At 53.6% G+C, this 16,425-nt stretch overlaps 1 protein-coding gene and 1 long non-coding RNA gene across 11 annotated transcripts in view; one reads left to right on the top strand and one right to left on the bottom strand.

The window, feature by feature from the left end:
- RAP1GAP2 (RAP1 GTPase activating protein 2) overlaps nt 1-16,425 on the top strand; it is a 49,301-nt gene that overhangs the window by 11,644 nt on the left and 21,232 nt on the right. For 2 of the 10 annotated variants that reach the window (XM_058854282.1, XM_058854280.1), the window contains exon 1: nt 2,876-3,014. The exons of 3 other annotated variants lie outside the window; for them this stretch is intronic. Coding sequence is in view for 4 of the 7 variants with exons in the window: in XM_058854276.1 (XP_058710259.1) it covers nt 10,294-10,397 (104 nt within the window). In the remaining 3 variants the exon portion in view is untranslated. Of the gene's footprint in view, nt 1-2,875; nt 3,015-9,561; nt 10,398-16,425 lie in introns of those variants that run through there. 5 more of the 10 variants (XM_058854276.1, XM_058854275.1, XM_058854273.1 and 2 more) reach the window with 5 other exon arrangements.
- Nucleotides 1,074-2,746, bottom strand: LOC131586935 (uncharacterized). Its single transcript, XR_009279277.1, has 3 exons — nt 2,403-2,746; nt 1,348-1,606; nt 1,074-1,200 (listed from the first exon to the last, which is right to left on the bottom strand). It is a non-coding gene; the product is annotated as an uncharacterized LOC131586935 (long non-coding RNA).

Below are 16,425 nucleotides of genomic sequence, written 5' to 3'. Positions count from 1 at the left end.
CAGCACCGACTTGCAGAAAGCTGGGAGGCCGGCACCAGCGCACGGTGGTCGATGTGGCCCCTGCGAGGCGGTGTTTGGAGGGACGGAGCACGGCTGAGTGATGCAGGGCAAGCCCTGCCTGTCCTCCCAAGGATAAACCACACAGAGTCAGGATAAACTCACCCACGCAGGTGGCACCGGGGCATCAAAGCAGTTTTCCCGCTGCCTGTCTCTCCGTTTGCTTCTTCAGTTCGGGTTTCACTGGTTCCTATGGTAACCGTGAATGCGTCTGAGGGGCTGGAGAGCACCAGCAGGCACCGTGGAGTGCGGGAGAGGCGGTGCGGGAGCCCTGGCAGCGCAGGCAGGGCTCAGCTGACCCCTCTGGTGACAGGCGCTGGCAAAGGTGCCAGGGCTGCAGTGGGAAGGGAAGGTGGGGCACAGGGCAGCTGCTGCCGAGGAGCCGCACAGCTCGGTCTCTGGGAAATGCACGGAGGCTCTGCAGAGGCCTGGCTGTGCCCCAGGGAGCTGTGCCTGCTGGGCAGAGGAACCTGAGAGCGTTGGCACCCAGCCAGGAGAGCTGGTGTGCCCTGTCCCACCATTTGGGTTTGGATGTCCCAGCCCTGGGCCAGCCTGGCTCTGGAGCCCACTGTCCTGTGGCAGGAGGCAGCTGAGCCTCTGGCTGCCGTGGGGAGCCAGGGGCTGCTCTGGGGACCTGAGGTATGCTCCTGCCAAAAGAAGTCTGGGAGAAGGCTTGGGGATACTCTGCTCACTGTTTTTGGGGGTGCACATCCCCAGGGGTGGAAGCAGGCGCTGGTGCTGCAGTGCTTGGGTGCTGGGGCGGTTGAGAGCTGCTGGGACTGGGGCCAGCCCAGGGAGCTGTGGAATGGAAACTGAGACACTTGGACAGTAAATGGATTTGGCATGTGAAGACCCTGTGTTTTGGTTTGGACAAATTCCATCTTGATCCAAACTTTTCTGTTACATTTTTTATTCCTTACCCACTTCAGGGGAAAGCGCTTGGAGCAGCTGAATCCCCTGAGCTGGCAAAAGGGGAATCGTGTCCACAAGCAGTTCCCCAGCCTTGGCTTGGTGCTGGTGTTTACTTGTGTCACATGAAGTCTCTGTAGGGAGCTGGAGTCCTGCAGTCCCTGTGGCTCCCCTGGGGGCATGTCTCCATGCAGTCCTCGTCACACATGGGGTGTTCGAGGTCAGGTTGTGCTGCTGGGAAGGGAAGACATGAGCCAGATGGCAGCTAAGCTGCTTCCCAAGTGGGAAGGTCACCCTGGAGGAAAACATCAGCCTGCAAAGGATCTTTTCACGTCAAGCAGCAGTTCTGGCCAGGTGAGCCAGCCAGGTGGGTTTGTTTACCTCTCACAGCAGCCCAGCAAGTGCAGGGGTCCCTGAGAAAGCAGGCAGAGACCCTCGAGCCCCCTTGGCCTTGTAAAGTCCTTGTACTGGGGATGCTGGAGGTGGAGAAGTGGGATGGGGACTCATGAGGCCCTTCCTCCTCCCCTTTGGAACAAACTGGCAGAGTGATGTCCCACAGGGGTTCACCAGCCCTTTACCTGCTGACAGCTCCTCAGCTCTTGTGCTCTGGTTATTTGTTCATTGGTATTCATGGGGTGTGCTGAGAAACCACAGAGTTAAACAAAAAAAAAATCAGTAAAAAAGCCCCTCCTTCAGGCAGAGGGCTCTTCTTTTACCCTTATAAAGTGAAAATAGCACCAAAATAATCATGTCTCTTTGGAATGGAGGAGCCATGTACAGCAATTACTGGGAGTCAGTGTGTGTGCAGTCAGAACTCACATGAAAGAACATGTGATGCTCCTCTGCTGATGGGAGCAGGAGGATGAAGGTGGGAAGAGATGAAAGATTTACTCAACCTTTGTAAAAAGAGCTGTGTCCAGGCTTGAGGCTCTTTAATATTTGATGGGCTGGAGCTGAGTTAATGGGAAGATGTGGGAATGATTTAGCATCTTGGAGGTGGCTGCAATGACTATTGCCCTGATCTTGGAGGTTTGTGCTTGGGTCCTGTGAGGACAAGGTCTGGCGAGCAGATTGCATCTAAGTAAATTCTTTTGACTTATTAGCACTTCATAAATGGATAACTACATGTAAATGTATGTCTTGCCATTATATTTAGCCAGAGAAGCACATGCAAAGGAAATGCTCTCAAAACTACTGCAAAGCAGCCAGCTGCAGCACACAGGGAGGCTTCCTATCTCCCTTGCTTTGGAACTGCTCCTCTCCATTGCTGTGGGCATGGAGCCAGCCCCGTGTAAACCCCAGCAATGACCCCCACCAGCAACATGCTCTGGGTGGATATCTCAGCTCTGGAGGCTGGCAGTGACCTCCTTCTGCCAGTGTGCCTGGGGAAGGACTGAGTGTGCAGGGCCAGGGTGCAAGGAATGCCTTGGACTTACGGAAAACTTTAAACTCAGTTAAGAGCAGTGCTGGGCTGGAGGGGCAGAATGAGGCTGGGTGGAGTCTCTCAATGGGTCAGTGCTGGATAGGTGTTGCCGGTGGGCCCAGCAGAGTGCAGGGCCGTGGCAGCTTGGAGAGCCATGCCTGGGCATGGCATGCTAGGCAAAATGAGTCCTTGTGTTGGCAGCAGGTCTGGCTTCCTGCAGGGATGAAGCCCCTTGCAGTGCCAGGGAACTGCAGGCATGTGCCCAGGGATGGTGACAGGTCCCTGTTGCCACGGATGGTGGCTGCCGCTGTCCCTGCTCGCTGTCAGCTGCTGGGATGGTGGCAGGGCCGTGTTCTGTCCTTCCCGTCAGCCTGAGGACTGGTGGGAGATTTACAAAATCCAGCCAGTCCCAACGTCTCCCTGCTATCTCTGGCAGGCAGGCAGGAGTGCTTCCCTCTTCGTGGAAGGGCAGTTATCGCCCTGGCTGCCTGCCCACACCCAACCCTGCACCCACATAGCATCCTCCCAGCACGTCTCACAGCCTGCCTGGGACAGAGGAAGCTTTCACAGGAGAAGGAAGGTGCTGTCAGCTCTGAGGACTTGAGTGTTTCAGCCATTTAATCTGGTAAGCCTTAGCTATATAAAATTTCAGGCCGGGGGAATGGGAACTGGCACAGTTCCACTGATGCTCCCCCTTGGTATGTGATTCTATGTTTTCCTCTTAGTGGCTGTAGGTATTTGGGTTTATGTGAGGGTTTATTCCTGCAGAAAGCCCAGCCATGGAACAGAAGAGGTGGGTGGGGATCTGGTGGTGCAAGCGCTGCTCCCTGGTGACGTTGGAGGTGGTGCAGCAGCATGTTCCCGCCCTGTCCATATGTTAAAATGTTGTTGTTGCTGTCAGACAGCCTTCCCATATTTAAAGCTAGATTATCCACAATTACATCTGCCCAGAGGACTGAGCAGCCCCACGTGGGTCTATTTTTAGCTCTGTCTCAGAACTAATAAACTGTGCTGGTTTTTCCTCCTGCCATATTTATATCCTGTGAGCTGTTTGCAGTCAGAGGGTGGTTGCTCGGAGAACAGCCACCTTCTGAGAGCAAATATTGTTGTGGTGGGTGGAGAGAGCCATGATGGCTGTGCTGATTGAGGCATCATCTGCCTGCAGGTTCACTGCCCATCTGCAGGAGTCACAGAGCTCACCCAGGCAGGGTTTGCAGGGGCTCTTGCCACACTTGGGGTGCCCTCTGGCCTCCCCTCGGCTGTGGGCATGTGCCCACTTGCTGCCAGGGTGGGTGTGATTTGGGGACCGTGAGAGCCCCATCTCTGTGGAGCCAAGGAGCCCAGAGCAGGGTAGGCAATGCCGGTGTGGCAGTGTAGGCATTGTGCCAAAGCCTGTGGTTTGTTCCTGATGATAATTTTGTTAATTACTGTACTGCTCCCACCGGCTGTCGCTTTTCCTGCGAGCTGGCAGGGTCCTGGCCTCCATCCCACAGTCCGGCAGGGATGGGTGGCCACTGGCACCCAGCGGCATTCCCATGCCTTGGGAAGGCTTGGTGCTGGCAGGATCATGGTCCTGCACTGGAAATGGCTCTCTCCATCTCTGCTATTTTATTTCTAGTGGGGTTTGTGATGCTCTCAGTCACCCATACAATATTCAAGGGACTCACATCTTCCAAAGCCTGCTGTGAAAACATGGCTCATCTCAGGCTTCCACCCAGAAGAGACATGTAGAGGTTTGACAGGCACTTGAATAGGTCAGAGCTATATTCTGAGTCTCTGTGAAGTCTCAAAGGTCAGTCCTTTCAGGCACTGTCCCATCTCATTCCTCTCAAATGTTACTGGTGTCACACCAGGGACCATGACAGCTCCTTTCTCCTACAACAATGTAGTGTTAATCCTTTCCAGTTTGGAATGCAGAGTCCACTTTCTAAAGCCCTGATAAGCTGATCTTGTTCCCATTCATTGATTTTGCACAGTGTGAGGTGATTTGAAGAGGAAGATAGCGGGTCTGCTGCTAAAAACTGCTTCATTTTCCATCTTTTCTAATTTGGAGCAAGAGGCAAGGAAAAATCTGTAGAGCAGCAGAAACCCCTGGATGTGATTGACTTCAGAACGTTCCCTGTAGTGCGGATGTGTCAGAGATAATACCTGTGTTTTAGCTCCACAAATTATATGTCTTCTAATGCTTTCACATCAAACAAAGTGTGTGAGAGAGGCAGGTAATTGAGACGGTGCCATCTCAGAAGAGTCGCTGGGGCCCAGCGCTCCTGCTGCCACCCCTGTGACACTGGGATCTGCTCCATGGGCCCTCACTGCCCACCACCTCCTCCCACATCCCTTGCAGCATCCTTGGGAAGGGCATTCCTCCACTGGGGTTAAAGTTTGAGCCTAATCCCAAGCTTCCCTGGGGCATTCCAGTGGTGATTTCTTGGCATAATGGCTTCAGGGATGGTCTTTGCTCTGTATGGGAAGCAGAGGAAGGAGCAGGAGCTGAGAAGGGTGCTGGTGGTGCTGGAAGCATTGGGTGAGTGGCACGTGTTAGTGGCTGTGCATCCCAAATCTGGCTTTATTAGTGTTGTTACTGATGAATGGTGACATTTAGCTCACTGATTTGCTAGTAAAATTCAGAGGATCTGCTCATGCTGTAAAGACTAATTTCCTCTGCTGATTTGATCTAATTTAATTGGATGCTGAAATCTTGGAGCTCATCTCTTCAGGAGGCCTGTGTTCACAGGGAGAAATACCCCAAATTATCAGGAATACAATTTCCATTTAATTGTGCTGCTGTCATGGCCATGACTACCACGTTCTGTGTCAGCTGTGCCGCAACTGATGCTGCCCCAGTTGCCACCACACAGCCAGGCTTGGGCAGGAAGGGTCCACAAGAGACTCCCTTGGGCTATCTCAATTACAGGATAGAGTTTGGCTCATAGCCAAATGGCACACAGTGGATGGGAGAGGTGCACAAGAGACTACTTGTACCCACAACTTGCCTTGTTCCTTGATAAATGTGTCTTGGAAAACCACCCACTCATGCGTTCATGTGTCGGTGGCATGGTCAGTGTTCCAGGCTCCTGTCACTGACACTCCTGGGTCACTGCTCTTTGGTGGCTTTCTTAAGGTTCTTGGCCTGGCTACAGCTCAGGTCTTACCCCCTTTGGAGCCGGTCTGGTTGAGTGTGTCTGTCACACACGGTGCTCAGCATCACCTGCACACGCTGCAGCCAGGAGCCGTTTCACTGGGATGCTCTGGAGACTCTGTGCCCTCGAGCTGGGGCAGCCTGGGGTGCACAGGGAGGAGTTGCTCCCAGCACCTTCCTTAGCTGGGCTCCTCAGCATCCCCTCAGCCCAGGGGAGGGTGACAAGACTTACCTGACTTCAGCTGCTTTCTGCAGTGAGAGTTCTTTTGTTTTTGTTCCTTTGTTGTGGCTTTGAACACTCTTCCTGCCTATTGCTTGGGAGGGCTGGAAATTGTGCTGGGGATGCTCATGGACCCTGCTTGGCCACAGGCTTGGGCACTTATCACAGGGATGGACTCTGGACAGGCAAGACCACGGCCTGTGTGCTCCTCCTTGAGCTGAGCAGGCAAATTTCTCCTTTCTTGCACTTCAGCCCTGCTCCTGTGTCCAGAAGCCTCAGTGCCAGGGCACAGGGAATCATCAGGGCTGGGGCTCTGCTGTGCCAGGGGGCCTTACCAAGGTGTGGAGTGGGAGCTGGGGCTGCCCCATTCCTCCGCACAGGTCAGTCCAATCTCTCAGAACTGACGTGGTGTCAGGGTGGCTGGTGGCGTTTCACACCCGTCCACACCATATCTGGGGAGATAAGCTCACTGTGTTCTCACTGCCTGCATGGAAGAGCTGTCTCTGTGCTTTCCTGGGATTTCCTTCATGTCTTTCTAACTGAAGCCATAAAACAGATTTCTAATCAGATTACTTGGAGCTGGATGTAATGTAATCTAAAGCTCTATTTCTTGTGATACTTCTCTAAAAGTGGATGCCCTCTTATCCTCCTCCTGCAGCACCGATTGAAATGCTGTCATCTCTTTCTCCCTCGTTTGCATGCTCCCAAATCCATTCCTGCCATGCCAGGGAAATTGGGATGTGACTGCTCCTTTGCAGGGGAACAGTTGCTATTTTTGGGTTTTGGGCTGTGTTGCATTGTCTCCTTTTGTTCCGCTCTGGCTCCCGGTGCTTGGTGCTGGCACAGCTGCCCCATCTCAGCTCTCCCACCTGGGCAGTGCAGGTGCCCGTGCTCAGGTGGGTCTGTGCCCAGAGGGGCTCTGGGTGAGTGCCTGGGCAGTGGTGAAGGGTCCCAAGGTGGTGGGGAAGGGCCCCAGGCAGATCTCTGTGCTCCCTGTCAGCCCCTGCAGTTCGTGTGCTGTGGGGATGGGCTGGCCGTGCCTCCAGCCCGCCTGTGGCAAATGCCTGGCATAGCTCGTGTATTTCTGGCACTGTCCCTCGTGAGTGAGGGAACCAGAAATATCTCCTGCCCAGGCAGGCACAGAGGGTGGCAGGGACGTATCCTGCACTGTCTGATGAGGCAGCACCGCTGCTCTGGCCAGAGGAGCCCTGAGTCACCAGAGCTGGGCTCAGCTGTGAGGATGGGCTGGGTCCTCTGCAGGTGGGAAGGAAGATTGATGGGCTGCTCACCTATGGGGGGTTTAATCTCACAGCAGCATCTATACAAAAGCTAAAGTTATTACATAAATTAATGGCTTCATAATAATATTAACAGTGTGATTTATTCACAGCAGATTTAGTAGTTCTAGGGATAAAGGCTCAACCTTGTCTTAGTCTGGTGTTTTCAGATCCTTCTTTTTCAGCAGAGTGTCCAGACAGCCACCAGGTGATGTGTTAATCACGGTGTGTAATTGTCCTGACCTGTCGTGCGCTTCCTGCAGCCCCTCAGGCTTCCTCATTTGCTGCCAAACTGCTCTCCGAAGAAAATGTTGGGGCATTTTTCAAGAGATATTTATTTCTTCGTAAAACTGGGGCAACTGCTTACCCTGGAGGTAATTCAGTGACTGAAGGGGTGATACTGATGTTTTAAAGGAAGGATGGAGACTTGGAGTCTCTTGAACTGCAGCATTTTGTTTTAGGAGATGTCCTTTAGGACATTTGGAGAGCTTCTGGGGGTGCTGACACTGACAGGGCATCCCTATTGCAAACATTCAGGAAGGTAATGGATGCTTTGGTGGCATCCCTGCAGGAACAGGAGGTTGGATGGAGCTGGAGGGACGAGGCATGGGGAAGACAGGCAGAGCTTTCAGATGCACCAGCCCTGTCACCTTGTGTGCCTTCCTACGCACCCCTGTCATCCTGCCCTGGTCCATCCTGGAGCAGCTACCAGATGGCAGAACCTAAGAAATACCAGACAGGTTCTGCAGGGCCCATCACAGCCAGAGGTGATGTCCTGTGGAGCAGGAGGACCTGGTTCCTTTCACCTGTGTAAGCATCCAGCCCTCCTAGGAACTCCCAGCCCACCTCAGTCCCTCACCATCTATTATCTTGCCCTCAGCCTGTAAATGACAAAGCAGCTGCAATGAGTTCAGAAGCAATTACTTCCATTGTGGGCTGAGCCATGTTTGGGTGGAGAGGGAGCCTGACTGTGTTTCTGCTCAGTTTGTCTATTTCCAAATAGGAGAGAGTTGAACATCTTTAAAAATCAATACAAAGCCACTTCAGCATAAACCAAGAGGAGTTTAATACTTAACTATTCTGGAGAAGGGAGATGTGGAAAATGTCTCCAGAGAGGGAGACTCAATGAAATTTGAATCTGCCTGTTTCATGTGAGAGCTAAAAGATTTAAAATTACCCCCCTCCCCCTCCACTGACTGGAAACTAATTGGAGAATTGGTATAGTTTGGCACTGAAATAGGATCTAATTTTTTTTTTTTCCTGTGCTTGGCAGTGCAAGTAACACTCAGGTTTAGCAAGATTCATTCCTCTTACCTACTTACGTTCTCTCACCACCATTCAGAATTTTGCATCATCTGATGTTGTTCTGAGGAGACAGAAATGCATTTTGGAATTTTTAGAGACTGAGCTGGACTTTTTCCTGTGGGGGTACCTTGACACTTGTCTGCTGGTGTTGCTGCTGCCTCAGTCCCCCCAGGGACCCTGAGATCTGGTGAAATACAAAAATACTGATCTTGGGTTTAAGTTTGGGTCTTGGCTCTCTGGAATGCTCCATGTGGATGGTGTAGGTCTGGATGGGTGCTGTGACACTGAAATGCTGTCTGGTTCATCTGGGGTGAATTCATGTGCTGTGCTGACAAAAATAACATCACACCTGTTTTTATCTGACTTACAGTAGGACACAGAAAGAGATTACAGCAATGATAGGGGTTTTGTTGTTCTGCATCTGATTAGAGATTCTGCTGAAACATTTAGACAGAGAAGGCCAGAACTGAGGTTATGTTGATCGCCTTAAGCATGGTAGACAAGAGGGTGACAGGCAGGGGAGGTGGGTGAAGCAGGCGTGTGACAGGCAGGACGAGGTAGCAGGAGCAACTGTTCCCTGCCAGATGTGGTCTGTGGCCTCTGCAAGCTGTTTCTCCTGAGCAAACACATTTATTACAGACTTTGCCAAGGGAGCCCCATGCATTGTTAATGATTGACTGCCCCAGCTGGGGGTTTCCAGGCAGCTCCTGTTCTATGCCGGGCTCTTGCTCTGTGGCTGGGGCGCAGGGGGCCTTTCTCACCATCTTTTCCAGGACTTGCTCAGGTCCTGCTTGAATGGATGGTGGATGTGGTTGCTGCAGCCTCTGTGTGCCCTTCAACAGATTCCTGTTTGTGGCAGGATCCCCCAAAACCCTGACCTGGATGTGACACTTGGAGCAGCTGCCCCGGGGCCCTGCACCTGTGTGCTGTGTGCCACTGCCAGAGAGGTTCTGCCCTCCCTGGCTGGGCTGGTTAAACCCCCCCAGGGCAGTGGGCTGCACCAGATGCAGGGGGGGTGTTTTGCCTGTTCCTAATGGTTGCAGGAATACAGAGAATCAGTAGGCTTTGGGCAGGTGCTGGTGTCCTGACCTGTGCTGGATAGATAGTCTCATGTGTGACCCCACACCTGCTGGCAGTAGGGATCGTGCTTTCATCCCTCGGACTAGGAAGTTGCTCAAAGTGCTGTAGCTTGTCCTGTGCCTAATTCCTGTGAAAATTAAGCTGGCAGAGGAGAAAGGTGAGATAAGGGGTGCAGAGGGACTTCGGTGTTTTATCACCACGGCAACAAGGACTTCCAGGGAAAGGTGCTGAGGTGAGAAGTAGATAATTTACGGTTTACTTAATAAAATTAAAAAAAAAAAAAAAAAATTCATTTCGTGGAGGGAGCTGTGTGTCGGCTCCCGGTGTGAGGGACAGACTCGAGGCCCCGTGCTGTCCCGCTGCTGCAGCCTGGGCTCAGCGGGGACGGATGCTCGGCCCTGGCAGAGGGATGGCAGGGCCAGGCTGGGACCAGCTGAGAAGTCCCGCTGGGTTTTGCAGCGGTGAGGAGCCCGTCTGTGGGCAGGAGCGAGTCCTCCCTCTGGGGAGGTTGAAGGGGCAGTGCCGGCACTTCGTCCCTTAAGGAGCTCGGGCTGTGGCTGCCGGGAAAGCCTCAGCCGTACCGGGGTGACCCGGGGGCTGTGCCGCGGACGGTCGGGTCCCGGGCCCGTGCCGCGCTCAGAGCCCCGCCCGCCCGCAGAGCCGGCCCGGGGGTGTCCGGGGGTTTGCCGCCCCACCCCCGGCCCCCCGGCCCGAGGGAAGGGGGCAGAGCTGCCGGCATTCCGCGGCCGCTCCCGCGGGGCTCCGTTGCCGGCCCGCGCTCGTTGCCGGCGGCGCGGGGCGCGCGCGGGGCGGGGGCGGTCGCGGCCGTGGACGCGCCGCCGCCCCCGCCGGTACCGGCGCTCGGTCGGCGGCGGCAGCGGCGATGTCCCGGGAGGGCGGCAGGACGCGGTCCCGGCGCGCGGGGGTGCGGGCGGCCGTGGTGCTGATCGGGCTCCTGCACCGCTCCCGGCAGAGCAGCGAGAGAAGGTGAAGCCGCGGGGCGCCGGGGAGCGCTCGGTATCGTCGGCCGGGCAGAGCCCGGGGAGATGCGGGGCCAGCGGCGGGAGCGGAGGATGGAATTACTGGGAGGGGGGTGCCGGCGGCGGTACCGGGAGCTGGAAGACAGGCACCGGGATAACCGTGAGCCGCTCGCGCTGTGCGCTGGGTGCCGGGGCCGGCAGCCGGTACCGGCATTACCGTGAGCCGCTCGCGCTGTGCGCCGGAGCGCTGCCGGGAGCGGGCACCGGGATAATCCGGAGCTCTCGGGGCACGTCCCTGCGCTGTGCAGGGGCTCCCGGGCCGGGCGAGTCCCACAGGCGCTGCTGCTGCGGCTGCTGCTGCACACCCTGGCACCAGCGCGCTCCTCAGGGCTCCCGGGCAGGCGGATCTGCTGTAACTCGGCTCCGCAGCTTTGTCTGCGCCGGGAACAGCTGACAAATGGTTTCGTCTTTCATTGCCGAAACCATGGGCTGTGCTTGGTGTCCAACTTTGTGCCGTAGGAAATGGCCTGTTTGCAGTGCTGTGTGAGCTGGCATCTGCTCCGCGGGCTCCGCTCCCCCCGCTTCGCACGGGAGCTGCTGTTGGCCTCAGAGATTGACCCCGCACTGATCTATGCGGGCTATCCCGGGCAGGGAGTTTTCTCCTCCAGGACTGTGCTGCTCTGGCTACTCTGGTGTTAAAAATAGAAATATGCACCCGAACCTCGCAGTCAATGTGTACCTCTGGTTCAGGGTGGAAGCAACATGGGCACTACTGCAGACTAAGGGTTTTTTTTGTTTCTTTCTTTTTTCTTCATTCAATTTGTGATTTTGTACCAAACTCGAATGAAGAATAGATTATTTGGAATCGTTATTGTAAAATGTTCTCCCACTTCCTAATCTATAAACATGAAAAATCATAGGCAACTGAAGATGAAGCTTTTTGTCTACCATCAGTTGTGGATTGCAGGGTTTGTACCCCGTTTTTCAGCACTGCTGGCACAGGGACTTTGCCTTGGACAGCTGGTGCCATGGAGAGCAGGATTTCAGTGATGTGCTAAAGGCTGAATGTTGGCTTTCCTAGGGAGCTCCTGTGTCACTTGCTGCTTTGGGATATTTTCTTCTCCCTTGCTTGGAGTATTAGGTAGATTATCAAAGCATAACAGTTCGATAAAACCAACCTGCAGGTCCTAAATGAGCAGCAGTAATGGCTGCTCACCTGAGCTGAGACGTGGCTGAGTCCCCTGTACCACACTCTCTGGCAGGAATGCAGGGTGTGGGGACTGCACTGGGGCTCCCTGGTGCGCTTGAGTGTTCCTGCCCCTGCTGTTGCTCCTTGGGTTTTGTCCTGTTTAGCCCAGGCCCGTTCTAGCCATAGCTCTGCCGTTGGACCATGGGCTCCAGCTACCAGCTAGCAAGTGTTGGAGGGGCTGGCTGGCTGGGGGGTGACCTGAGATCTCTCCTGCTTTCACGTGTGGTAGAGAACCTCCCATGTGTGGGGACTGTCTGAGTGCAGTGATGTTGGTGAGGGCCCAAATGATCCTCTGGATGTTGTGCCCACTGAAACTCATTGGCCAGTCCTGCATTTGCCTCAAGGGCAGGAAGTGCTTTACTAGTCACACCAAGCAAGACTTTGCCAAAGTTGTCTTTCCCTCAGGTACCAAGTTTCTATGAATGAGCTCAGCATGACACTGGAAAGCTTGGAAAAAACCTGTCTCTGAACTTGCACAGGAATCTGCCCCATGATGTGTGAGTCTGGTTTTCCTTTTTACTTTTTTCCCCCAGCATCATGTTGTGCACAAAACGTCTCAGTGCACCTCTTGCTGCAGGGTTTACTGCGTACAACAAGAGTCACACAGACATCTCAAGGGGAGAACAAGACCCTGAGGAGATTTTTTTCTGTCTGCCATGGACTGAGGAGCCTCCATGGGAGTGATAGCGAGAATTCAAGCAAGTGCTTTACGGTGGTTGTTTCATCTTATGCAAGCTGCCAGGGCCATCAAAGTGACATAATCTGCAGGAAAAGGAAGGGACTGTTAGCGGCATCGTCAAAAGGGACTCTGTTCCTCCACCTGCTCCTATTTGCTTTTTTCCCTCCTACATTCAGTCTTTGTTCTTCATTTGCAATTGAATTTTGCTTTCCATGAGCCATATGCAAGCCTGGCAGGATCAGTGGCAGCTGCAGAGTCTGTGGTGGCCCATGTCCCTTCCTTGTTAGCAACCCAGAAAAGTGCAGCGCAACACACCAGGCTCTTCTGGCAGAGCTGGGTGATGCTTACCTGCCCCTCCACCTGCAGTCTCCTCGCCTGTGCCTCCCCTGCACACCTGATCTGGAGGGGAGGAGCAGGGAGGTCTGGAGATGGTGGTGGAGGCTGCTGCTGGGGGCTACTCCTTGCTCCATTTTTGCTCTGAAAGCCTGGGATTTGGAACTGTACTTATATCTAAATGAATCCCTGACTGTCCCACATGCAAGTGAGGTGATGCTCTGGTAGCAGTCCTTTCACAGGGAAGAGCTGGTGGATGGGGCACTTCTCCACTCACAGCCTTCTCTTGCCCTTTGCCATCAGTGCCACAGCGTTTGGAGATGCAGGTTTCTGGGAGCTGTTCTCTGCAATTTGCAAATTATTGAATCAGCTCAGAAACGCCTGCCCGAGGCTCCTGGCTCGGGTTTGGCAGGAATAGGATCAGACGAGCCTTCTGGTCTGAAAATGTCTGCAAGTGCCTTGGCTGATTTACCCAGATCTGCAGTAATTTGCCACTTTCTCTGTTCCTGCAAGGGAGACTAGGCAGCACATTTTGTAAAAGATAAAAACTTCTTTTCACCATTACTTGCATATCGAGCCTCACTGTCCTGTCCTAGCCTGGCCCAGTGGGAAGCCCTTGGTCAGTTGGAAGGATTCCAGTGTCTGTAGAGATGCAGGCAAAATGGGAGTCAGCTCCTCGCTGGAGGATGGGCGACGTGTGGTGCAACAGGGACCCCATGGCCAGCACAGGCAACTGATCCCCAGCTGGGATCCTGCCTGCTCAAGTGTGGGATGCTCTGAACTGTTCAACAGTGTTTATTTGCTGTTTGGAGGTGCAGTTAAAGCCAGCCCCACTGGCAGTTAAATGTCACCTTTCTCTGAGCAGGACTGCAGTCCTACTCCAAGGACAGGGTGCTAGGGACGCTGTGTGTGTGCAGGTGCAGGCTGGCAGTTTGCAAATATGTAATTTATTGCAAGAAATGTAGATGAGAAAATGCTGCACTTTTTTTTTTTTTTTGCTGACTCTCAGGCTTCGATGTGAGAAGGCAACTGCTGAAAAGGGCTAGGCTGAGCCAGGACATAACAAGGTAAATAAGTTTCTAGGGAAGGTGTTCCATCGCAGGGCCTCTGCCCAAGGGTCTGGCAGCTCTGCAGCACTGGGTGCCTGGGCTGGACCCCATGTCTGGGAGGGATTCTGGAGCCCCATGACTGTCTGACATCAGTGGGAACCTGCAGTAGTGCATGTCCTCTGCTGATGTCCTCCCTGGGATGAGTGATGATGCAGCGAGATCTTGCCTGCCTGGCATCCTGGGATTGGGTGGAGAGCTGCTCAAAGTCAGGGCAAGGTTCTTCATTCAGGCGCTCACTGCAGATTTCCAGGTGTAAACTCACAGCAAGGTGCCCTTGTCTGTGTTGCAAAAACCCCACAGTTTTGGGTGTTTTTTGCAACTTGTGAGCAGCTGGTGAGGGCTCCTGGCCACTGCTGCTCTGCCTGGTGTAACAGCAGCTGCTTGTGGCTTTGGAGCCAGGGGTCAGTCCCAGGTGGGGGGGGGGGATGGAGAGGAGCCCCCCAGAGGGAGGACGAGCAGCCTGTGCCCCGCTCCCACCGCCTGCTGTGGACAGGACTGAGTCTGGCCAGGGGCAGGATGGAAAGTGATATGGAAGCACAGTCCCCTCTGAAAACTTATGAGACAGGGCATGGAATATTAAACAAACTAAAAAGGAAGCAGCTGGCAAGGTGATGCCCATCAAGGATAAAAAATGATTAGTCTAAAAATAGAGGCTGTTAATTTACAGGAGAGTCATTGCTGACCTTCTCAAGGATGAGACATCTGACAGGCAGAACTTGTTGCTGCAGGAGTTTGGTACCTCCTTAGGCCAGGTTTGATCTGTGGAATTAAGCATAGGCATTCGGGCAACCTGGGATGCTCCCATCTCATTTGCACATCTTGTCAGAGGTAGAGCCAACCACGTGTTGTGCAGTATTTCACCAAGTCAGGTAATATATTGACATCTCCCCTCTGCACCTGTGATTTATCTAAACGTACCATGTTGATTTAGAGCCTGTCTGGGAAATAAATCAGATAGACAAAATGAGGAGGTGGGATGCAGTAGGGGTTTTTCATTAGGCTTTGGCTTGAGAGAGCACAAGGGAAGTGTGCACTCAGAGTCAGGGTCTGGATGGGAGCACTCCAGAGGTCCAGGTCAGCTCTGTGCTGAACAGGGCTTTATAATCAGAATGTCGGTATGTCCCTGGGGTTTACCAAATACAGGATATTAATTTGAAGGTGCTTTAGGACTGTGATCAGGGATGCTATAAAGAGAAAGAACTCACCTGCCCTTGCTGTGTTGGGAGCACACAAGTGCCCATGGTTTCCCCCAAAATGGGGGGACAAAAATCCCCATTTTTTCCCTCTTTAGAAGGAGCAACCCTTGGCAGGTGGGCTTTGCCTCCCTGAGAGCTGGAAATAGGTCCCCCCCAAGCACAGTCCCAGGAGGGGGCTGGCATGGCTGGGGTGATCTGTCTTTGTTCGGAAACCCTGCAGTCGGCCCTGCCATAACCGCATTAAGGTATTTCCTTAATTAGATTTACTAAGTATGCAGGATTCTAATTCTCTCTTTTCCTTCTCTCATAATTTGCCTAATGAGAAAAACAAATAAAATTACAAAAGTGATACCCACATTTCCTTCTGGAGAGACTGGTGTTCAGCTGTGGCTCTGGAGGATGCTCTGGCCTGTCCTGTGTGCTGGTGCCTGGCTGTGGCCGTGGCCGTTGCCAGGGTGGGTGCGGGAATTAGGGCCAGGCAGAGCCTCCTGGTACCTGCCAGGTGCCCCCTTAGGGAGCGACCACAGCGCTGTGACCTTTGGTTACATTACCAGTGTTGGAGCCGCGCATCTCCTGTGGTGCCAGGGAGAGGTGACTGCGTGGGGAGCTGCTTGTTGGCCCCAGCCCATCCTTGCTGGCATGGGCACCTGCCACTTCTGCTGCTCTTCAGGCTTTGCTGGCCACCTCTGCTGTGCTTCAGGCTTTGCAAAGACTTGCACCCTCAGTGTCAGCTGGGGACTGGTCACAGTGCAGGGCTGCTGTGAGCCCCCGCTGGCTCTGGGGTCACTTCAGGGGGCTGCCTGAGGGCTGCATCCTGGTGCACAGAGACCTGCTAATCTTCCTCCTGATTCATTTTTCATCCCCCAAGGGCAGTTGGTTTGGGAAATGCTGGCCCTTGACCCCAGCTCTGAGGGCGGGTTGAATCATCAGTGTCTGTGGCTGGACTTTGACATAACAGATTGCCAGCAAAGAGCCAAACAGCCCTTGGGGATGGGCTTGTTTTGCTGTCCCGGAACTGCAGGAGCAGTTCCAGCAGTTTGGCCCCAAAGAAGCAGCCGGCATGTGACAGAGGAACATGTTGTTAAGTTGGGTGATTTTATAATGCTTAGACTATGATGCTATGGCAACCCACTACAAATCCCAGATCAAATCAAATTATTTGTATGCATCCCTGTAACTTTAATCTTTTCAAAGTCGTATCTGTTTTATGCCTTTGAGGCCACTGTGCAGCTGAGTACAATCAGGCAGAGCTCAGGGTTCAAAGCAAGGAGAGCAGAGGATGAGTGGTTTGCTCCAGATCAGGCTGTGCTTTAGTGTCCTAGAAAGTCAAAGAGCAAACAAGGAAAATCTGTCCTCCTTGGCATTTTTCAGCAGCAGAGACATGGTGAGATTGTGGAGAGCTGAGGGGGAAGGAGCTTGGTAAACAGTATGGATGGGCAGGACAGGAATTCCACTATTGCACCACACTG

This window comes from Poecile atricapillus, chromosome 21, assembly GCF_030490865.1.
Source record: "Poecile atricapillus isolate bPoeAtr1 chromosome 21, bPoeAtr1.hap1, whole genome shotgun sequence".
NCBI classification, from domain to species: Eukaryota; Metazoa; Chordata; class Aves; order Passeriformes; family Paridae; genus Poecile; species Poecile atricapillus.
This window is presented reverse-complemented; position numbering and strand designations above follow the sequence as displayed.